Source organism: Emys orbicularis, chromosome 3, assembly GCF_028017835.1.
Source record: "Emys orbicularis isolate rEmyOrb1 chromosome 3, rEmyOrb1.hap1, whole genome shotgun sequence".
Lineage (NCBI taxonomy): Eukaryota > Metazoa > Chordata > Testudines > Emydidae > Emys > Emys orbicularis.
Window position 1 is genome coordinate 117444071 of NC_088685.1, and position 21858 is coordinate 117465928.

The following is a 21858-nucleotide window of genomic DNA, read 5'->3' on the forward strand; positions in this document are numbered from 1 at the left end:
CCAAGGGACAGAGCAGTGGCAAACCTGAGGCTGGGAGTAGCAGAGGAGTTTGTAGTCAGGTCCAGGCCAGTGTCAGAGTCTAAGGTTTCAAGGTTCGAGTCAAGTGGCAAAGTTCAAATCAAGCTGAGATCGAGCAGGAAAGGTCATGGCAGCTACAGAGCAGCCAGTTGCCTGGACGCTTCCTGGAATGCTCCTTGGGTTTATATAGGGCAGTGAGCCAATCAGGAGCCATGGGGCTGCTGTCTGTCAGACTCTTGAGGTGGAACTTCCCATGGTCTGTGTCCACAGTGGGTCATGGGAAATGGAGTGCAAGTTGGTTACAGCTGCCAGCTACTTGGTAGTTTTACAGGCTTGGGTTCTAGACCTGTGGGGCTTTACACTTCTTGGAGTTACTGCAGCATTACCTCAACAGATCAAGCGCATGCTTGGGGCTCGTCTTTCCCTGAATTCTGGCTGCTGCTCAAAAGAGCTCCCCAAATCCTTTTTGTTAGGAGATAGCCTTACTCTCTCATATGGTCAAGAAGAGTCTGCTGCCAAATCACATGGTTCCCTATGACTCAGAATATTTCAAATGTAAAATCACTTCTCAATGTCCTGTGCTGGTTTCCCATTCCAAAGGCTTGCTAGCCATAAATCTTATGGAAAAGCTGTCTGCTTCCCAACATAAAGATAGTTGTATAATCTATTTTTTTTTCTGCCCTGCCTTATCAGTGTGGACATGCAGAAATGACAACAGCCCTCCAGATGATATTTGATCTAGTGCTGAGAATTTGTATGTGGATAACTAAACCAAATTAACATTTGCTATGCTAAGGCATACTTTTCTCATGGTATATTATGGGCTCTTTCTACTTTGTTTATAAGGAAACATTGGAAATAATTAGCAGAACATAGTCATAGATCTGACCCTAAAGGTTTTACAAACAACATTTTTTATGATGATGAGGAACAGAAAATGCATTTAAATGAGTGAAGACAATTGTTAACAGGAAACAGTGTAAGAATTGTAGTAATATGTACTATTTGAATGGTATGTCTGTCTAGGTCAATCAGATGCATAAAGAAAATACAATGCTAAAAGGGCAGATTGCCACTCTTGCAGAGGCTATCAATGTTCATGAGATAGAGTCAAAAGCTAGCAGAGAAACCATCATGAGGCTTGTTTCGGAAGTCAGCAAAGAGCAGAAAAAGGCCGTAGCCTACTCCCAAGACACGGACAAGTTTAGCAAGGTAAATTATTTTCTAGTGTGCATGTCTGTGTGTGTTAGAGATCTATTTCTAGAAATGAAAAATGCATTTTTCAGTAGAAGAACATGGTGTGAAATGAAAGTAAACGATGGTAAGATTTCAACATGTGCTATTACCAACAAAATTTAGTTTGGAAAACTCTTCTCAGGCTAGGGTGTTGGTTGGAGATATTTTTTTTATGCTTAGTTTAAAAAAAAAAGTATTTTTCTGTTATTACCTTCAAGTTCATGAAGTCTCAAGAATATTAGGAGATTAAAATGCTTTTGTTAGAGAGCTCTGCTTTAGTGTTGATGTTTCCTATATGTCGATGGAGTGATGTTTTCACTCTCATTCAACAACTGTATCCCCGGTTATTGCCTTCTCAAAGTGGTAGCTGGGCGGATGTTGTGTAAGTCATCATGAACGTATAGAACTATTGATTTTACTCTGAGGTAGGAGTCTGATAGATGAGTAGAAATGTATGCTAAGAAATCCATATTTTATTCCTTGAAATAAGCTTGAGGGAGTTAAAAAAAACAACAACAAAAAAACAAGTATTACAAGTATTCTTCCATAGAGAATCAGGAGTATCCGGAGATGCAATTGGAGCCAGATTTTTTTTTTTTTTAATTGCTGTAAAATTTGTTCTTCAGAAATAGAGAGAAATTCATTGAATAGTATTTAACAAAATGTTTTCCTAAAGATTCCATTGAAAGAACTGGTAGTAAAGTATCTTGTCTGTCAGATACCAGATTATTTGTATGATATAATAAACTCATACTTCATAATCATAAATAGTCATTTGACTTGCACACTGAGAAATCCTGGCTAGCAGCATGACTCCACAATCCATGATTCAAAATCCACTGAAGTCAATTGGAGTTTTTCATTGAATTCAGTGGGCTTTGGATCCGGCTTGTACTATGCACAATTTTTTATGAACATACAGAATATGTGAGATATTGGCATTTTCTTGTCTGCAGTTCCAACATTTGCTATGATTGGCAAGATCATCCTAAAATTATAATTAAAAATGTGTTAAATACGTATATTGACCTGATAAACTATATCTATGAAGCTGTTCAGCATTTAATTTTAACATAGAATTTTACTACTCTTTTCAACTTGCATTTGTTTATTTTTTAAGATTTATGCATCAGCTGACTTGTAAATATGACTCTTAAAAAGAAAGTTTTTTAAAAAATAAATGGTTTGCTATAACCCATGACACTTAAAATGAGAAAGAGGCACAATAATTATGTTCCTTTTGAATTATTTTATCCAATTTGTCATTTCAGTACTGTGGCCTTTTGAAGCAACTGTATTTGTTTGCAAATTAAAAAAAAATAAACTGAGATCATAACTGGTTGATGCTCACACTTATGTTGACTAGCTGCTGTTGTGCTGCGACCTGTGAAAGGAAATCTACAGACTGATGAAGTAATATTATAATTGGAATAGACCTCCCTCCATTCTTTCCTATAATACCCATAATTTGATTTGCATAATTTCTCTGTTAAGAGGACCTCTTTAGAGTTGAAGAAGGGACATAAAATGAACTATGCCAAGATTTGGTTGACAGTTAGTTCTAAAATTAGTTTAGTAATGAGTAAGGACAGTATTCACCTAATTAATATGGTTTTGTTTCTTTGTTTATTCTTAAATGTATTTAACACAGGGATTATCACATTGCAACAAACCTGACCAATTAAGTCTGGTATCCTGCCTCCCACAGTATTTGAACCCTGATGCTTCTGGAGAAGGCAAATTACTCCCTGTAAATGTACCCACCTGGTTGTGTAAAGTTGTACCTTGTGGGAAGGGAAATTCCTTCCCATTCTTAGTTGTTAATCAAACAGTGCCCTGAAGTGTGAAGGATTATATTCCTTGCTACATTATAATTCCAGCTAGTTTGACTGTGGAGTTTATTCTTATTCACATAAATCTCTAATCCTTTAAAAAATCTTATTAAACTGTTTGTCTCATTAATATCCTGGGGCAAAGAGTTTCACAGGCTGATTGAATGAAGCAGAACCATGTTTTTGGTTTTGTATGTGTTAAAATGTTTTCTCTTTCATTGAATGGCTTCTTGTTCTTATTTCACAGCACAGTGTATGCAGCATGGTCCATTCATTATTTTATATACCCCTGACACATCTACTGCCTCTATCTCTTTCTCAAACTGATGACTGGATCATCACAAAGAAGAGAAAATTTACTTGGCAAGCGCTGTGAGTTTACACAAGACGAGGCAAGGGTCATGGCTCTACAACAGTGAGATCCAATGAGATCCATGAGAATATTCCCAGGATCTTGGAGTATTCACAGAGCAGCAGCCCCTATGCATTATTCCCCAGGCTCCAGCATCTCATGGCAACATAGCTCCTTTGGGACCTTTGCTATCATTGTCTGTGTATTCCTGCTGTGTACACTCCTTTTAAGGGACATAGAAGGACTATGCAAGAATTAACTTCCTCAGAAATTTCTAAAGATGATTCTACAGGGATGCTAGATAGGGCTGCTGTCCTGACTCACCTACCCTGCCATGTCCCCTAAATTTGCAGAGTCCAGACTTATTGGCATATGTGCAACATGCCCAGCCACTTAATGGTGTCATCATCAGCCAGGTGGAGAGCCGTTAGCCTGCCGTCGAAATAAGTCAGTGGGCACTCGACAATGATATGTGACATAGTCTGAAGTTGACCATAGCTGCATCACTAACAAAATCCCATTTAAAGAGATTGGCTGCACAGTGCCCTGTCCTCTTTGAAACTGGGTCAGAGATGAACACAGGTGCCTTAGCAGATCAAAACCTGATGGACAGGTTGCATCAGTGATGAGAGAGTGATTAATGACTGTCCTCATTGACCACTCGTGCCAAGCAGATTCCACCGTCATGTCCTGTGGTGGCATAAATGAACATAAAGAGAATTGTGACAGGCTAGACTAGGCCTAGAGGCCCCCTTCTGGAGGCCTCAGAATCCTACCACACCCCGTTCCAGAGAGGAGCAGAAGAGAAGTCCTCCAAGTGGCTCAGAGGGACTGCAGGAGCAGGCAATCAGGGGCCAGGAGGGCCATATAGAAAGGAGCAGCAGAGACACTTCTCTGTCAGTTGCTGCCTGGAGCTGGAAGAGAGGATCGTGTTCTTGGCTGGCTGAAAGAGCAGCAGGACCATGGAAATCTCAGTGTGGGCAGGGACCTGGAGAGCTAAGAAGGAGCTCCTGACTGGCTGAGGGGACTGAGCAAGAACTCAGCCCAGAGAGGGCTGCAGGAAGATAATGTCTTAAGGGAGGAAGCCCTGGAGGTATGGCCCCAGGCCAGGGCTGGGAGAAGGTAAAGACTGTATATCAAAAGGGGTCTGTTCCACCTACAGACAGTGTGTGTGATGTGGCTGGAGGGCTGAGTCACTGAAGACTTGCCAAAGAAACCATCGACCATGTGAGGTGCTGATGAAAGGTGGGTGCCAACCCCATTACAGGCATCTAGAAGACAGGTGAGCTGCTGGGTGGTCAAAGAGGTCTGAGTACAGCGGCAGGTCGCTATTCTCATGGATCTTTGCTAGCAGCATGAAAGAGACCTTTTCATGGCAAATATGGGGTGGTGCTATGTTAAGTATTGGTAGCCATGGCAACAGAGTCCTGCTAACAATATGCATAGCTTTGTTAAGCTCTACATCGATCAACTTCGCGTGAGATGAGCGACACCAGATAGGAGCACAGTACTCTGCTGTTGAATAGCAGAGAGAAAGGGCTGATGATCTAAGCTTCCGGACGCTCGCATTCCAGGTTGAACTGTCCAATTTTCTGAGCAGGTTGTTCTGAGTGCTGACTTTGACTGCCGTCTTCCTCAATGGTTGCGATACGTTAATGGTCGATCCAATGTCACACTGAGGTAAACTGGGTTTGGATCATGCCACAGGCATTGGCCATTGAGGAAAATGTTTAACGTCTGGTTTGCATTTGCATTATGCAGATGGAATACACTAGAAACAGTCTTAGAAAAGCTCGGCTGCAGGTGCCATTGACTACAATACTCTGCCATGAGATTCACATCTTCATTCAAGATCTTGTCAATTTTTGAGAAGGACAGCTTGGTGGCTACAGCAGATGTCGTCGGCATAGATGAACTTGCACGAGAGCATAGCTGGCAGGTTGTTGATGTACACAGTGAACAGCATCGGTGAAAGAACTGAGCCTTGAGGGAGGCCATTGATTTGACACTTCCAAGAATTACAGCAGTTGCCCAGGTGTACTGTAAACTGCCTGTGTTGGAGAAAGAGAGCTCTATTACTTCGAACACCCAATGCGGGTAATTTGAGAGAGTTTAAACAAAAGGTCTCTGTGCCAAATTGTGCAGTCAAATCCAAGAAGATGGCTCATGTTTTTAGATTTTGTCAAAAACCGTTTTCGATAAAGGTGGTCAAGGCCAGGACTTGATCACAGGTGCTGTGTCCTTTCCCAGACTGAGCAATATTCACACACACGGGCAACTGTAGGCTCAAGGGGAAAGGTGGCTAGTTTGATACTGACATTCCTCACCTCCTTTGGACAACGTGATGTGGCCCTACATTGTCCCAGTTTTAAAATTTCTCCTTCTTTGAAAGTCTCCCCATCATGCTTCTAATCTGATTTATTCTTCATCTCTCCACCTCTCTCTCTCTCTCTCATCTGTGCCTTCTTTGAGATGAGGCAACCAATCAATATTTGAATATTTGCACTTTCCTTATATGCTATTATAAACTTTTTTTCTCATTTAGCCACACCCCTATTTTGTGTGGAAATAATTCTGGTATGCTTGTCACTTTTTGTTTTTTGTTTTTTAAAACTCCTGGGGCCCTATTATTCAGATATCTTCATGGAGTGTGCTGAGATGTTGCCTTGATCTTTTCCTATATCACTAATTTAGACCCCATCAGTATATGCAAGTAGTTTTAAATTTTACACCATTTCTTCTAGTGTGCATTACCAGCACTTGTCTGTGTTAAATTTCATCCACCACTGAGTTTCCCAGTCACCGTTTTTTCTTAATGAAAGTCATCACAATCTAAGCAATGTATTTATAGATCTAAGTAATTTTGTGTCATCTTCAAATCTTACTTCCCCATTCACTATACCATGAAGGTAGTTGATACTAAATGCATGTGGGAGTCCTATTTGCCTCACTCGGTATTCTGTCTGTGAAGGACTTGCAAGATTGGGCCCATAATGAACAACTTTGGCCCTAATGCTACTAGTTCCTGCACCTCTCTGCTACTCACCTCTCCATGCTGAAAATTAGCCATTTAGTCCTCAGTCCTTATTTTTGGCCTGGATTAAGCCTGGTTTTATGTTTTTTGTATTTTAGGATCTGGACAGTGCTTTAACAGCCAAACAGAGTCTAGAGAAGGAGATCAGAAGCCTCCAAGATAGGCTGGCTGCTAGCCAGAGGGCTTGGGAAGCCTCAAAGCAGGAACTGCACCACCTGAAGAGATGTTCCAGTGAGATGGATGGGAGTCTGAAAAGCAGCATAGATGAGGCCAGGACTGCTCAGAGCCTGCTGAGTGCTTTTAAAGAGCAAGTTGCTACCCTTCTTAGCAACAGTTCTGTAACAGTTACACCCTCTGAGGAGGCTATCATGGAGCGAGTTCGAGAACTTGGCCACAGGGAAGAGAGCAAAAAGATAGTAAGTGGATTGCTTCTGTACCTATTCAATCTGCTTGATTTTTGTATGGCTCTTTTTCCATATTAGCTATAATTCCATACTCTGCATGTATGTGTTGCATTTATGATAGAATCCTAACTATAGTGGTCCTATAATATTTTTTCACAGGACTCCTGCCTCATTCAGTATGCAAATTGGACAGGCCTGGGCCCAGAACAACTTTGGATCATTCACTGAAGTTATAGAGTTTGTTATGAAGCTGATGTAGTCAGGAAGTCAGACAGGAGTCCTCAGGGAGGGGAAATGATGCTCTTGTGTTTAAGACACTGAACTGGGTCTCACTTTGGTGTGACTTTGGGTAAATTACTTGATTGGTCTGTTCCTCAGTTCCCCCATCTGTAAAATGGAGTGCTCACAGGGTTATTCTGAAAGTAAATTCAGTAACATTAGGTGATCAGAGGCGCCTGTGAGTGGCATCATAGGAAAGTCTAAGAATGAAGGAAACATTCTTCTCAGAGCAGAGTTTTGATGTTGTGCAGTGTATGAGGCACAGGACCACACATTAAACAACGAAGAAAAAAAATGAACTTTAAACATCTGCCTCCTTCACTGATCAGTCCATCGTGCACAGTGAATAAGTCATGGTTTCTGTGAGGGGAAAAAATAAGAAGTGATCATATAATTAAAGACTGAAGGCCAGATCCTAGTCCCCCTCACGTGGCACCTGTACTCTGACAGCCCTTGCAGCACCCTGGTGAGGGAGTGGCAGTTATGTTCATCACTACAGCTGTTTTGAACTGTGAAACACTTCATTGAGAGCCATGGGGAGGCTGTTGTAAGAGCAGTCTTAAGGGCGGCACCAGCTCCTGGAGCTGGCAGAATTGAGGAGGCACCAAGATAGCTTTAGAGCTCCTCCTCCAGGGATGCTCCTGAGAGGTGCAGCACAAAATCTAGCCCTAATAATTGACAGCCCTAATTTTGGCATTTCCTAACATTTGCTTGCTTCACTTTGTAGCCTTAATGTTCATTTAATGCAGCTGTTTTGTATAGAACTTCCTAGCTGTTTTAGAAAAAAGGAAGAAGGAATTGATGGAAATGAATTCCATCATGTGCAAGTATTTGCTGTATGCTAGTAGAACATTGTGGACTGCACAACATGTGCAAGGAATGAGATAGCAGCCTTTGGTGTTCTTATGCATCGTAATTTGGAAGAGGCTATAGCCTTCTTCAGAATCCTGTCTTCTCTTCCATCTGCACCTTTATTATTTGAGCCCCGATTCCTTACACAACACCATATTCCACAAAGCATCTACATATTTAAAACTGAAACCCCATTCAATTTTCTAACACATGCATATGCACAGATCAGGTGGAATATATCTATTCCATGGAAATTATGAATCTATTTATGTGGGCATTGCCAATGGAACACTGGCAGATTGTTTTTTGTTAAATGTTAAAACAAATGTGCATATGTGAAGTCCATGATTGTTAAACCCTTATAACTCTGCCACATCAAAAACTATTTTCATTGGACCACTGGAAAGCATCTCCTAGGGTCTACGTCTTTGCCAAATTTCAGGTTTCCGGCACCTCCCACTGAGGCACTAGAACTTTTTTTAATTACAAAATTTTGTTTTCACTCTCTCTGACTGTGTCACTGTAACTCGTATGCTTTAAAATTCCAGATCTTCTGAGAATTTCTTGTATGAAATAATATTTTGTGCATTTATTGACTGCTTGCCGTCTTTTTATACAATACACTTGATTGGAATGTTTAACTGGGAACAGATTTAAGCCCAGTGATGATTAAGAGCAATGTCTGCAGTTTAATAGGGATGTCTTCAGGTGATTTATGTCTTTTATATGACTCAGTCTCATGCTGGATCTGTCCATTTAGTTCTCTAACCATGTTCAGTCCCTTTGTAGCTGTAGTATATAGTACATGCAGAAATTGTAGGAATTGCTTCACCACTGGCTCTTTCTGGCTGTTACTTTCTTCCTTCATGCCAAGTATTCATACTGGGCTGCCATGCTGGTCATCTCGCATCTTGAGTGAGAGAAGTCGTCCTTTATTTTCTGGGGAAAGAGGAAAAAACATTTGAGCGTATTTGCCATGGTACTTTAGTATAATATGCTAAAGGAAAAAATCAGTAACTAAGCTACAGTAGACACCAATTTTAAATCTTTGTTGTCATAGATTTAGACCCAACATTTTGATTGTGTTTTTTAAGACTAAGACAGTTAAGTGTATACAAAACCTAATGGAAATAGGTATATTTTAATTGATTTTTTTAAAACAAAGTAAAACTGATTAGTCTAGTTTCACTTTTCAAGTAAAGAGAGAGGCAAAAAGTAAGCAAACAGCATTAATAGTGAAAGCAATTTCAATAATTGTGTTAGTAACACAGGTGAAGACATTAATTTAAAAATTGTGTGTGTGCACGTGCCCATTAATGACTTGGATAATGGAGTGGAGACAATGCTTGTTAAATTTCTGGATGACATCAAGATGGAACAGAGTTGCAAACACTCTGGCAGACAGGGTTAGAATTCAAAATGAACGTGACAAATTGGAGAATTGGTTTTAATTCAACAAGATGAAATTCAATAAAGACAAGTGCAAAGGACTACATATAGGAAGGAAAATCCAATGCACAAATGGCGAATATCTGTCTAAGTGTTAATACTGCTGAAAAGGATCTCAGGGTTGTAGTGGATCACAAGTTGAATCAACAATACAATGCAGTTGTGAAAAAGGCTAATATTCTGGGGTGTATTAACAGGAGTGTTGTATACCAGACATGGGTGGAAATTGTCTCACTCTACTCAATGCTGGAAAGGCCTCAGCTGGAGTACTGGGTCTGGGTGCCACACTTTAGGAAAGATGTAGAGAAATTGGAGAGAGTTCAGAGGAGAGCAACAAAAATGATAAGATTTAGAAGAGCTGACCTATGAGGAAGGGTTAAAAAATTGGGCATGGTTTAATCAGTGAGAAAAGACTGAAGGGGGACCTAATAAACCTTCAAACATGTGAAGGGCTGTTGTAAAGAGAATTGTGATCAATTGTTCTCGATGTCCACTGAAGGTAGGCCAAGAAGTAATGAGCTTAATCTGCAGCAAGGGGGAGTTAGGCTAGATATTAAGAAAAACTTTCTAACTGTAAGGGTTGTTATGGTCTGTGTGGGGTGCAGGGGCTCCCTGAATCCCCCCCTCCCCCAGCCAGGTCCCACGCTGTCATTTACTCTCTCTCTCTTCCCCAAATTGGCAGCACCTGGGGGAGCTCTCTGAGGCAAACACGCACCGGCAAAGGATTGTCTTATCCTCCTCTCCTCCCCTTGCAAGAGAAGAGGATCTGGCTGAAAAGATGGCCAGTCTCTCAGGCAGTCTCTTGGGATTTAGCCCTATGGGCCTAGTCTGTCAGTCTATTGCTCCTTTGTGGGGTTTACCTTTTGCCTCTCCTTCTGGGGCGTACTGCTTTGCTGCCAGTCAGACCAGCTTTGTGAGCGGTGCGTGAGGTGGCTGTCTCCTCCTTGGCTGGACCACCTCCGTTACCAGCAGTCTCTGGGACAGAGCAGCCTTCTTCCTATTCACTGCCCCGTTCTGCTGTAAGTTTTCTTCTTTTAAGCTCTTCTCCCTCCAGGCTGAACAAACCTTGCAAGTGTGCCTTGTTAGCGCTGAAGAGGCCAGGAAGAGTTTGTTAGTCTCCTGTGTACCAGAATGAGGGTGTGTCCCATCACACTCTGGAATAGGCTTAATGCCCATGATTGGAGATTTTAAACAAGTTGGACAAACCTCTGTCAGGGATGGTCTAGGTTTACTAGGTTCTGCCTCAGTGCAGGGGTCTGGACTTGATGACTTCTTGAGGCCCCTTCCAGCCCTACATTTCTAGGATTCTGTGTTCAAAAATGGGCACCTTAAGGTAAAGGTTCTTGCTCTTCAGAAGTGCTGAGCACTCAGCAACTCCCATTGAAAATCAGGCCAGAATTTAATAGGAACTGTTGGGTGCTCATACCTCTAAAAATTAGGCCTCTTATTAGGCCATTTATTTAGATCTAGGAGCCTTAATTTGGGCTCCGATTTTAAAAAATCTTGTCTTTATTTTTAATCTTGCTAGCATCCATTTAACCACACTCATACCAGTAAAATATGTATTGTGCTTTCTGGTTTGAACAGCTGATGGTTGTAACAGAGCAGTTGATGTGCAAATGCTTGCTTTTACTGACTTGCTTGTATAATCAGATTGTGCATCGAATGGGAATAACTTCAAATCTAACAAAAGATTAAATAATTTTCTACTGGAAGAGAATGTTATGTGAGCTCGATCCCTTTGATGGAAAACATTCCATAGAGAAGAAGGAAAACTTTTTCCTTCAGAAATCCATGACCTGGGTCCTGTGTGTGCTATGTCAGCTCCTCTCCAAGAAGCCTCACAAAAGATGCAGAGAGCAGTGTTTGCATTGTCCATGTAGATGTAGACCAGGGATCCACAGGAAGCTGCAGACCAAACTCACAGATTCCCTGACTGGACAGTGGTGTAGAAGTTCCTCCATGCTCTATTTAGGCACTCTCCCTTTATGGCTGCATGGCTAGTTCACAGGCCATAATGAATTTGCTTCCCTGACTTGTTCTTAAAAGATCAATGTGTGGAATTTCTCTTGAGGATTCGAGAGTTCAGTTGATTGAACCTTAAGGGTAAGGTTTTTTCATTTAATATTGTTACAAAGATAGTTTTGAATTAAATCTGAGTCTTTCTGACGTCAAATGTATCCGGTGTCTCTTATCTTAATTAATCTTATTTCTGCTTTGTGACTTTGCAGCCCTGACCAGATAGGAACTTTCCCAAAACATGCCTTGTGTTTGGATTGTTAGCAAGTTGAACAAAAAACTCTATATGACAGTGGAGGTGTGGGTACTTAAAGATACTGAGTCTGCCTCTGATCTTGTTTGTACCCACATAACTTAGGTGACTTGGACTTTACAGTACATCTGTTTTATACCAGTTTAAGTGAAGTCAGAATCAGACGCAGTATTGCTTAAATGTTTGTATGTATTGGGAAACATAAAGTGGCATTGTTTATTTAGCATAAGCTGGCATCTGAAAAGGAATGCATTTCATTTTAGTGGAAAACAAGTTTAAAGTTAATTACTGTTCAGGGGAAGTGAGGAAATGGTACATTATAATGACCTTAGCAGAAGGCCATAAAATGAAGGTATCTCACACACACACCCCTACCTTGCTGAACATGTGAGTGAGCTTTCTTCTAGATGGCTGAAATGGACAGTTGTAGGTTGAGGGAGAGAAAGGACTTTTTCTGCTGTGCTGTATAGATAATATTTCAGTACTCTGTACCCTGAGCTTTGTTCTCACTAAGCATTGCTTTCTGTAGTGTCAGAGTTTATTTCCAGATATGTTTTATTTTATGATATTCTTTCCATTTTCTGATGTGACAATACAATCAACTTAAATTCAAAGTAACCTGAACTGGGTCTTGGATACTGTTAGTTTGGGACAATCACTTGTGGCTACCTAGAAGAGCAACTAACTCTGACATTGAAAACCGGAATCTTAAGGATGAGACAGCCCAAGTACAAAGTCAAGGAATAAAGAAATGGCTCTCCCCTTCCCATAAACATTGCTGCAAGGAGGCAGGCTTGGCCAGTTTGGGTATTGGGAAAACAAAACGGCCTGAAGGGTATACATACAGTGGTATTTGAGATTCATGGTGGAAAACTATGGCTCTACACACTGAAAAAGTGACCCATGGTTAGACTGTCCAAAGCTGCAGGTAAAGGTTATTGGAGGGCTTTTTTTAAAGGAAGAGTAGTTTTCAATATAAACTACCACTAAGGTTGCTTAACAGTTGCTTTGTTTTGATAGCCATGGCAAAAGAGAATGATTTCTCCATTGCAGTATATTGGTTTTTCAAAGATACCACACAAGGCAAATTCATTTAAGATGTTTTAAAGGTAAGAACTGTAGTATCACTCGCGTGTGTGTATGTGTGTATATATTTTCCAACACAAAATGAAGTTAATTTTGGAAGTACATATGAGATGTTTAGGGTAAAACCATTATGGGGCATAATTATCCTCAAAATAAGTGGTATAAACCCAGGAAATTCAGAGTTAAAGTTGAATTTAAGAAATCTGAACATGAAGGTATGGAGATGTACTTTTCCTTAACCAAACTTAACTCTGCCCTATAGTAACATCATGCAGTAACTAGACAATTGTAATTAATGCATAATAGTTGTTGAAGTTCCATGTTCAATTAAACTGTTTTTTAAAGACACATTAGATTTTTTTTAATCCCCCCACCTAGATTACACACTGCATGAAAAGGTGTGTTTTAACTTGGATTAGCTAACCTACATTCGCTAACTTGGGTTCAAATAACAGTGAAGACACAACAACTTGGCTTTTTACCTGGGTTAGCTGCTCAAGGTGAAGCCTCTAGCGCAGCTCAGGGTTGAACTTGAGCTGCTGAACCAAGTTAAAAGCTGTGTTGCCGTGCTGTTTCCACCCAAATACCTCCAACAGGGTTAGCTAATCTGAGTTAAGACCACACCTTTTTACAGAGGTAACATGTAAATGTTGATAGTGTGGGTCGGCACAATTTAAAGGTTCGGTGGGGGGGGGGGTGTTTGACCACCCCACGTGTTGCCTCTCAGTGTAGACATACCTTTAGTGTCACTACAGGGCAGAATTAAGGTTGTTTGGATGCCACGACTGGGCACCGCTGCTTTAAATGCAAAACTCACGTCGGCCTTAATTATGGAGCTACAACCTGTGCCTCCATAGTATTTTTATTTCATCCTTAAAATAATAAAGGGGAGAGAAGAGCAAATCTTCCCTTCTCCTTTCTTTGCCTTCTGCCCCTGTATTTCTGTTACTTTTTTATCATTTTCTAAATAAATGAAAAAAAAACATGGGGAGGATTTTTAGCTATATATCAATTACCACTGAACTTAGTAAATACAAAGATACAAAAAAAAAAAAATCAAACGTGCATGCTGAGGAAACTTTATTATTTGGCAACTATGTGTCACAGGTATGGGGGACAAGAAGTTATTCTGTCTGTCTTGTCCTAAAGTGAAGCGCTCTAATAAAGAAGTATGGACTGCTTCTCTCAGGAGAGTTTCTTTATGAAGGTCAGACCTTGAAATAACTATGTGAGAAAGGACTTGAGCATGCTCTGAAAGGAATCATTCCCAACAGAGTGTAGGTTGTTTTTAGTCTAGCTTTGCTTACACTTTCTACATTCATGAGTAAGTGCAATTGTTTTTCAAATCTTAATGTAAGGCCCCAATCCTACAAAGTTTTATGCCTGTGCTGACCTTTTTAGCCTAGGCAGGGTCCTACTGGAACTCTGTACCAACTAGTCCCTTTCTAGGATTAGAATCAAAAAGTTTAAGATGGAGTGTATATACTTTGCACCCAGATGGTCAGTGAAGAGATTAAATGCCTTCAATGAGGTGACGGAAGAGAGGCCGTTTTTAGAGCTTTAATTGCCTACACATTAGCCTATCCTATTACTTGGATGACTTCTCAGCATTCCAGTCAGCTTATAATAGATAATAAATGTGTCTGGCTAAAAATTGCTACAGACTTTTCTGCAGTTGGGTATTTAACCCAGTGAAATGGGAGAATGCCTGGCAGTAATTTGCATCTGTTGACAAGCGTAATTTAATCTGTAGAAAGCCCAGAGGTATGCCTTTTTTAAAAAAATCAACACACAAAATGACAAGTGCCCAATAATATAAAGTCTGTTGTGGGAAAGAGATGTTGCTATTAATTATTGTTCTACAGCAGTTAAAATTTAAAATCACAATCATTTTAAAGCTACTAGATCAGGTCTTGAGTGCCCTACGTGTCGTCAGGGTTCAGATATTTTTTCCTAATCTGGACCACATCTATAGTCCTATTACAGGCAAAAGTACTATTAAACGCCACAGTTCTTTCCCCAGTGTGATGACTGCAGAATCAGCTCCTTCTTTCTGATGACTCTAATGCTGGTCTACATTTAAAAATTAGATTGACCCAGCTATGTAGCTCAGGGATGTGAAGAATTCTTTCATCAGCCTAGCTACCACCTCTCAGAGAGGTGGATTAACTACATCCGTGGAAAAACCCCTTCCATCTACGTAGGAAGCATCTACTCAGGGCACTATGGTAGCACAGCTGCAGTGCCATAGCTGTGCTGCTATAGCAGCCATAGGGTAGACATGCTCTAAGAATAAATGAATTGTCATCTTCAGACATAGTACATACTTCTGCAGTTATGGGACTGACCTGATCCAAAGCCCGGGAATGTCTGTTGATTTAATGGGTTTTGAATCAAGCCCTAATGCTTTTCCCATTGAAATAAATGGCAACATTTGAGTGGCAGCATCATTAGATGCATATTTCACTGACTGAGGCTTGGTCTACACTAAAAAGTTAGGTCAACCTAGCCACATTGCTCAGTGGTGTGTAAAATCCACACCCATGAGTGATGTAGCGAAGCAGAACTAACCTCCTATGTAGACAGCACGAGGTCAAAGGCCTGGTCCACACTAACCCCCCACTTCGGACTAAGGTACGCAAATTCAGCTACGTTAATAACGTAGCTGAATTCGAAGTACCTTAGTCCGAACTTACCGCGGGTCCAGACGCGGCAGGCAGGCTCCCCCGTCGATGCCGCGTACTCCTCTCGCTGAGCTGGAGTACCGGCGTCGACGGCAAGCACTTCCGGGATCGATCCCAGAAGATCGATTGCTTACATCCGGACCAGGAAGTAAGTATAGACGTACCCAAAGGAAGAATGCTTCTGTTGACCTAGCTACTGCCTCTCTGGGAAGTGGATTACCTACACCACCGAGAGAACCCTTCCCATCAGTGTAGGTAGTGTCTACACTGAAGCATTACAGCAGTGTCGCTGTAGCATTTCCAGTGTAGACAAGCCCTCAGGTGAATCCACACCTCTTACTCTGCCACCCCAAAGGATCTCTGTTCTGCAGAATTAGTGTAGCTTTATTGTGCATGGGAGTGTGTGTGTGTGTGTTGCAGAACCCTGCTGTGTGCAAGCAGCCTCCTGGATGGCATTGTACAGGAGAAAAAGAGGATGGGGCTGGGTCGATCTGAAGCTACGTGCATTTCTTTTGTTCTCTGCCAAAGGTGAACCAGGTAAATCAGCTGCAGAGCTTCTGTAGCCTGATGGAGGAGTCTTCCTCCCCTGACACCAGTTTCTCCTCCGATCTAATGAGGGCTAGAGTTCCCCTTCAGTGACATACAATAGAAAATAATTTTGTCGATTTTTTTTTTTCTCTTTGGGTTGTATTTTGTAGTTGGTGGGTCATTCCGCTCAGTGTGCAATCAATAATATTTCCCTAAAGCCTTTTTGGTCCTGGTTCAATTATGCCATTTTATTTAACACTAACCCAAGGCTGCAGCCCTTACGTTTTGATAAGTGTCACTGAAATTAATGGCAGTTTTGTGTGTGTAAATCAGGAATCAGGCCAGTTTGTAAACATGAGGCCAACAGATGCTAGAAATGAAGGGACTGTTGGATGAGTATCTGAGGGTGGAATTAAAAATGAACATGCAATGCAAACCAAGTAACTACAGGAAAATAAAATGACAGGGGGAAAAAAACAACCTTTTGAATATGGCCAAGTAATTTAACATTTGGCAGCATTGTAATTAGCCATCTTGTTGCTATTTCCAGTTATTAATTCATTTTTTAATTCCATTCCATTGAGTTTATTGGTTAGCGAATCACATAAGTGTTGTAAAGTTAATAGAGAACAGCTAAACGATTTTTGGTTTATATTGTGAGGTTTAGTTCTTATCCACATTAGAAAAAATGTGTTTAGCAAATACATTTTAATTAAGTGGTGCTTAAAAGCACATTAACACTGAGTGGAGACATGTTTTAAAAACTTATCAGTTGTTCCTGGTGAACCCTACGCTCTCTAATGTTGACCAGGACAAGCGAACACATTTTAATTTTTATTTAACACTATCTACACTAGGGGGTAACATGTTTGTAAAACCCACTTAATTAAAATGTATTAGTCAATCTTTCTAAAATGTTCCTTTTTTCCAGAGTATATGCAGTCTGGAGTTTGTGGCCCTGTTTTAATTGAAATTGATTGATTACTAATTAACAATTACAAAGATGTTAGCTAACTTGAGTTAATCGAGACACTCCACATTTCAGGACAGAAAAGTTTTTGTATCGTGGCCTAGGATGAAATTTAGGGTAAATTGTGAATGGGTGTTCTGGAATGATCATGGAGTGTCTAGATTAACATTTACAAAAGAGTTAGCTACTTCAAATGAATTGGCAGTGTAGGCATAGATAATAGGGTCTTTGTGGTGTTCTCCATTTCTGATTCAGTGGGCAGTGACTCACTGCAACATTTTTTTTTCCCCAGCAGCTTCTATCATTTTTTTTTTTTTGAAGAGCTCTGTAAGCTTGAAAGCTTCTGCTTCTCTCACCAAGAGAAGTTGGTCCAATAAAAGATATTACTTCACCCAACTTGTCTCTCTAATTTCCTGGGACCAACTGCATACAAAAATACTGCATACAATATTTTTTCTGATAGTTATCCCACATTTTGTTTCCTTCCTTTTTAAAAAATTATTTATTTAGAAGTAGGAAATCTTCCACTGTTTGTTAGCTTGGGGATGCGTCTTTCTTGTGCCTCTAACATGTACATGTCAAGTTAACTCAGTCTCTGTCTTGTTGGTTTTCCTGCTTCCCAGATGGTGTCCCAGCTTGAAGCCCAAATAGCTAAACTGACTGAGCAGCTGGAGAATCAGACCAGATTGCACCAGGAGGCTCTGCAAAAGGCCAGGAAAGCAGAAAAACAATTTGAGACACTCCAGGATCAATTGATGCGTCTGGATGGGGAGTTGGTGTCTGGAGATGTGATGCGAGATGATTTGAAGCTTGAGAAACAAAAAGTAACAACATACGTTATTTCCATTTGTGGGAATGTTTTTTGCAAGCCAGAGAGATAGCTGAGTGTATTTATTGTATTTTAGTGTAGCAGTTCTCAATCGGGTCCGTGGCCCCCTGGGGGTCTGCAAGCCCTTTCAAGGGGGCTGCGGGGCCCCGTGACTGAAGCCCTGAACCAACACCCCCCACAGGGCTGAAGCTGGGAGGCGTGGGACTGAAGCCCCGATCCTTGGTGCCATCCGGGGGGCTGAAGCCGGGAGGTGCAGGGCTGAATCCTGGAACCCCGAGCTCTGGTGCTTCCTGTGGGGCAGAAGTCCTGAGCCCATAGGCAGAGTTGGGGACTTGGAGGGCATTGCCCCTCACTCCCAATTGCACCGAAAGGTCACGACAGTCCCGGGCAGGCAGCTCCACACCCCTCCCCATCTCCTCTTCCGGCCCCCTGGCCAGGTCGGAGCTGGGCAGTGCGGGCTAGCTGCTGCTCTGGCTGGTGTCATGGAGCAGGCAGCGGCAGCATTGCTTTGTCTCCTGCTGGTGCCCCAGATTGACGTTGCTCCTCAGCTCCCAGCCCCCTTTGCTCCCACAGAGGCAGATGGTTAGGAGACCCGGCTCTGTGGCTGGCAGACCCCTCCGGGAACAGGGACTGCAGAGGAGCCCTCCCAGCACACAGCCCCTAATACTCCTCTCCTTACACCCTGAGCTACCCCACTGCCTGCACACAGCCCCTAGTACCTCTGTCCCTACACCCTGAGCTACCCCACTGCCTGCACACAGCCCCTAGTACCTCTCTCCCTACCCCCTGAGCTACCCCACTGCCTGAACACAGCCCCCAGCCACCCCCTCCCTGTATCCTGAGCTACCCCCTGCCTGCACACAGCCCCTAGTACCTCTCTCCCTGCATCCTGAGCTACCCCACTGCCTGAACACAGCCCCCAGCCACCCCCTCCCTGCATCCTGAGCTACCCCACTGCCTGCACACAGCCCCTAGTACCTCTCTCCCTGCACCCTGAGCTACCCCACTGCCTGCACACAGCCCCTAGTACCTCTCTCCCTGCATCCTGAGCTACCCCACTGCCTACACACAGCCCCTAGCCACCCCACCCCTGCACCCTGAGCTACCCCCTGCCCGCACACAGCCCCTAGTTACCTCCCTCTGCACCCTGAGCTACCCCCTGCCCGCACACAGCCCCTAGTACCCCTCTCCCTGCACCCTGAGTGGCCTGCTAAGGTGAGTCAGGGGATGGAGGTGGCACTCCCTCCTCGGACCCCGCCATGCGGAGGTGGCTTGAGCCCCGCTGGCCCCTGCCCCCCCAAATAGAAGTCAAACTACGCCTATGCCCAAGGCCCCTGCCCTGATGCCCCTGCACCCCTGCTGGGGCCTGGAGTTTTTATAGCCTGTCAAGAGGGGCCTCAGAGAGAGAGAGGTTGAGTTTTAGTGAGTACTCAAACTGTGAGTTCACATGCTGGTGCTTTGGGGCATATAAAACTTTTAAATAAGGGCTTGAAATATTAACTGATACCTAAAGGACTAAACTAACTAGCCAGAGAGGTAGAGAAGAAGACAAAGGTAGGTGTCCGGATTATCAGTCCAGGATCAATGCTTTGGTGAGAAGCCAGTGACTGTTTTGAGTTGTCTACCAGACTGCTGTCTCTGGACACTGCTCCTCCACCTTTTCTATCAGTGTCTTGCTAATACAGTAAATTTTGGTAAATGTTAACCTCCACCTCTAGCTACAGGAAGGGAGATGGAGCTTTCTGTTTAATCCTCCCACTTCCCCCATAAGGGAAGAGGCTTTTCATTTTTTTTACTTGTCTCCAGATGTCTGCTGCAAGGAGGTGGTGTGAGGAAGAGGTCTTTCTTCATTACTGTGCCACCCGTCAGCAGTCTCTATATTTTAGGTTCTGCTCCTCAATGAATAGCTCCAGTTCCTGCCTCTGCTGACATTCGTAGCTTTTCCAACCAGCAGCAGCATTAATCGGAAAAGATTCTTGACAGTTTCACCCTCCTGGGTTCTAAAGGCAGCCATGAAACTGAACAAGATCTTTTTAATTTAGCTCTGTTGCTGTTTTGCAAAAATATGAGTAGCAGCAGAGGGGCTTGTGCTCTTTGTCTGCAAAGAGTTTTATGTCATTGCCTTCTGAAAAGGGTAAGGGAAAATAATAGAAAAAAACAACTAAAATTCACCAGAATGCATAGAAAACCTTCCAGTTGTTTGTTTGAAAAATCATCCCTTAAAAATGTTGCTACCCTTCTTCTGCTACACCCTGCAAGGCTTCCCCCACTTGTACCTCTATGGCAAGCTAATTTTTGCTGGGTTGTTTGTTAATAACTAATGCAAGCTGTGAAGAGACATCATATATTTCTTTCCTATGGCGCCAAATCAAATAGTAGTATTTCAAGTTATATTTCCTGGCCAATGTTAATTTTTCCAATGTGTTGGATAAATAATTTAAGCAGTCAGAATAAGCGACTGAGGTTTCAGATTTCCATTTCTTAAGTATTCATTAGCCTAACTTTGCATAAACGTTTTAGGGGTCCAACAAAATGTATTCAGCAATAAGAGCAGGGACCAGTAATTTGGAGAGACAGTCCATGCAGGATAACATACTGGACCCAATGCTGCAAGGAGCTAAGAGCTCTTAGCAGTGCTTAGGATTGGATCCAATATCTATACAAAGATGTTTGCATACCATTGCCCCATTTGGCCAGAGTGATTAGCCAATAGTAGGGGCATTGCAGGGTTGTTTCCATTAGGAGGAGAAATGAATGAGTCAGGTATATTTTCTGGTGCAATCTAGTTTGTTTCCAAACATGTAAACAATGTCCTGTTTCCCTGAACACAGTAGAAACAAACAGGCAGTTTTCTTGCTCACTAAACTACCCCTCCGGGCAGTTCTGTGCCCAAGGAACTCTCTCTCTGTGCTCCCTCAGGGTCACCACTGTTTCTCTCACTGTCCACTGGCTTTTTTTAAACAAGCAGACATGCACAAACACACACAACCCTTGCCAAACAATCCCCTAGCCACTGCATTTGCAACCTGTCCCAAGGAAATCCCTCAAACCATACGGCTTAGCTTCTGATCAGGCCTCAACATGCAGCATGTTGCCTTAGGTGGTGGCTTCTGTTTTCTCCAGCTATCTCACTACATCAAAGAGTTTAATTGCTCCTTCCACTTAGCCTGAAAGAAGGGTGCTTTGCGCACACCTATCAGCATTAACCAATTTGTGATTGTCTATACATCAAAGACCAGCTTGGTTGCAGCCATTAACACCTCCTAACCATGCTTTTCTTTTCAATCCGAGTTCTTACAGAGAAGTTACTAACACCAGACATGTTCAACAAAATCCTCTTTTTAAGTCATTTGCACTGAGCCTTTTTTTTTTTTTCAGGGCCCTAGTGACTAGGGCCAGGTCTACACTACAGACCTATATCAATATAACTCTGTCACTCAGGGGTGTGAAAAATCCACATCCCTGAGTGATGTAGTTATACCGACCTAACCCCCTGTGTAGACAGCGCGATGCTGATGGGAGAGCTTCTTCTGCCGACATAGCTCTCCCATTGGTGTAGTAGCATCTTCACTAAAGTGCAACAGCGTGCTGTAGTGCTGTACGTGAAGACAAGCCTCCTTCCTTAGAGGTTTTTAAGGTCAGGCTTGACAAAGCCCTGGCTGGGATGATTTAGTTGGGGATTGGTCCTGCTTTGAGCAGGGGGTTGGACTAGATGACCTCCTGAGGTCTCTTCCAACCCTGATATTCTATGATTCTGTGAGAGAGGCTGTCAGGGCCCTCAGCCAAGTGGCAGATCTAGAAGTTAATCTCCTTACATGAGCAAAATTACTGATTTCTTGTGCCTCTTGCCTCCTCATAGTCTGATTCATCATCATCATCACTCCCATAACCACATTGGTCATTGGGGCACCATCATTGATAAGCAATCAACCAATTGTCTCCACCCCTGACGATTGTGTATCAGTGCTTGAGCCTCCGCGAAGTCCATTCCTGTCCACTCTGTTATGTTGTCAATCCATCTCTTCTTCTGTCT

The 21858-nt window shown here is 42.4% G+C and overlaps 1 protein-coding gene across 1 annotated transcript in view; it reads left to right on the plus strand.

Moving 5' to 3' along the window:
* CCDC170 (coiled-coil domain containing 170) overlaps positions 1 to 21858 on the plus strand; it is a 69474-nt gene that overhangs the window by 23484 nt on the left and 24132 nt on the right. The window contains exons 7-9 of the mRNA XM_065401936.1: positions 1045 to 1230; positions 6571 to 6888; positions 17620 to 17820. Coding sequence (XP_065258008.1) covers positions 1045 to 1230; positions 6571 to 6888; positions 17620 to 17820 — 705 coding nt within the window. The remainder of the gene's footprint in view (positions 1 to 1044; positions 1231 to 6570; positions 6889 to 17619; positions 17821 to 21858) is intronic.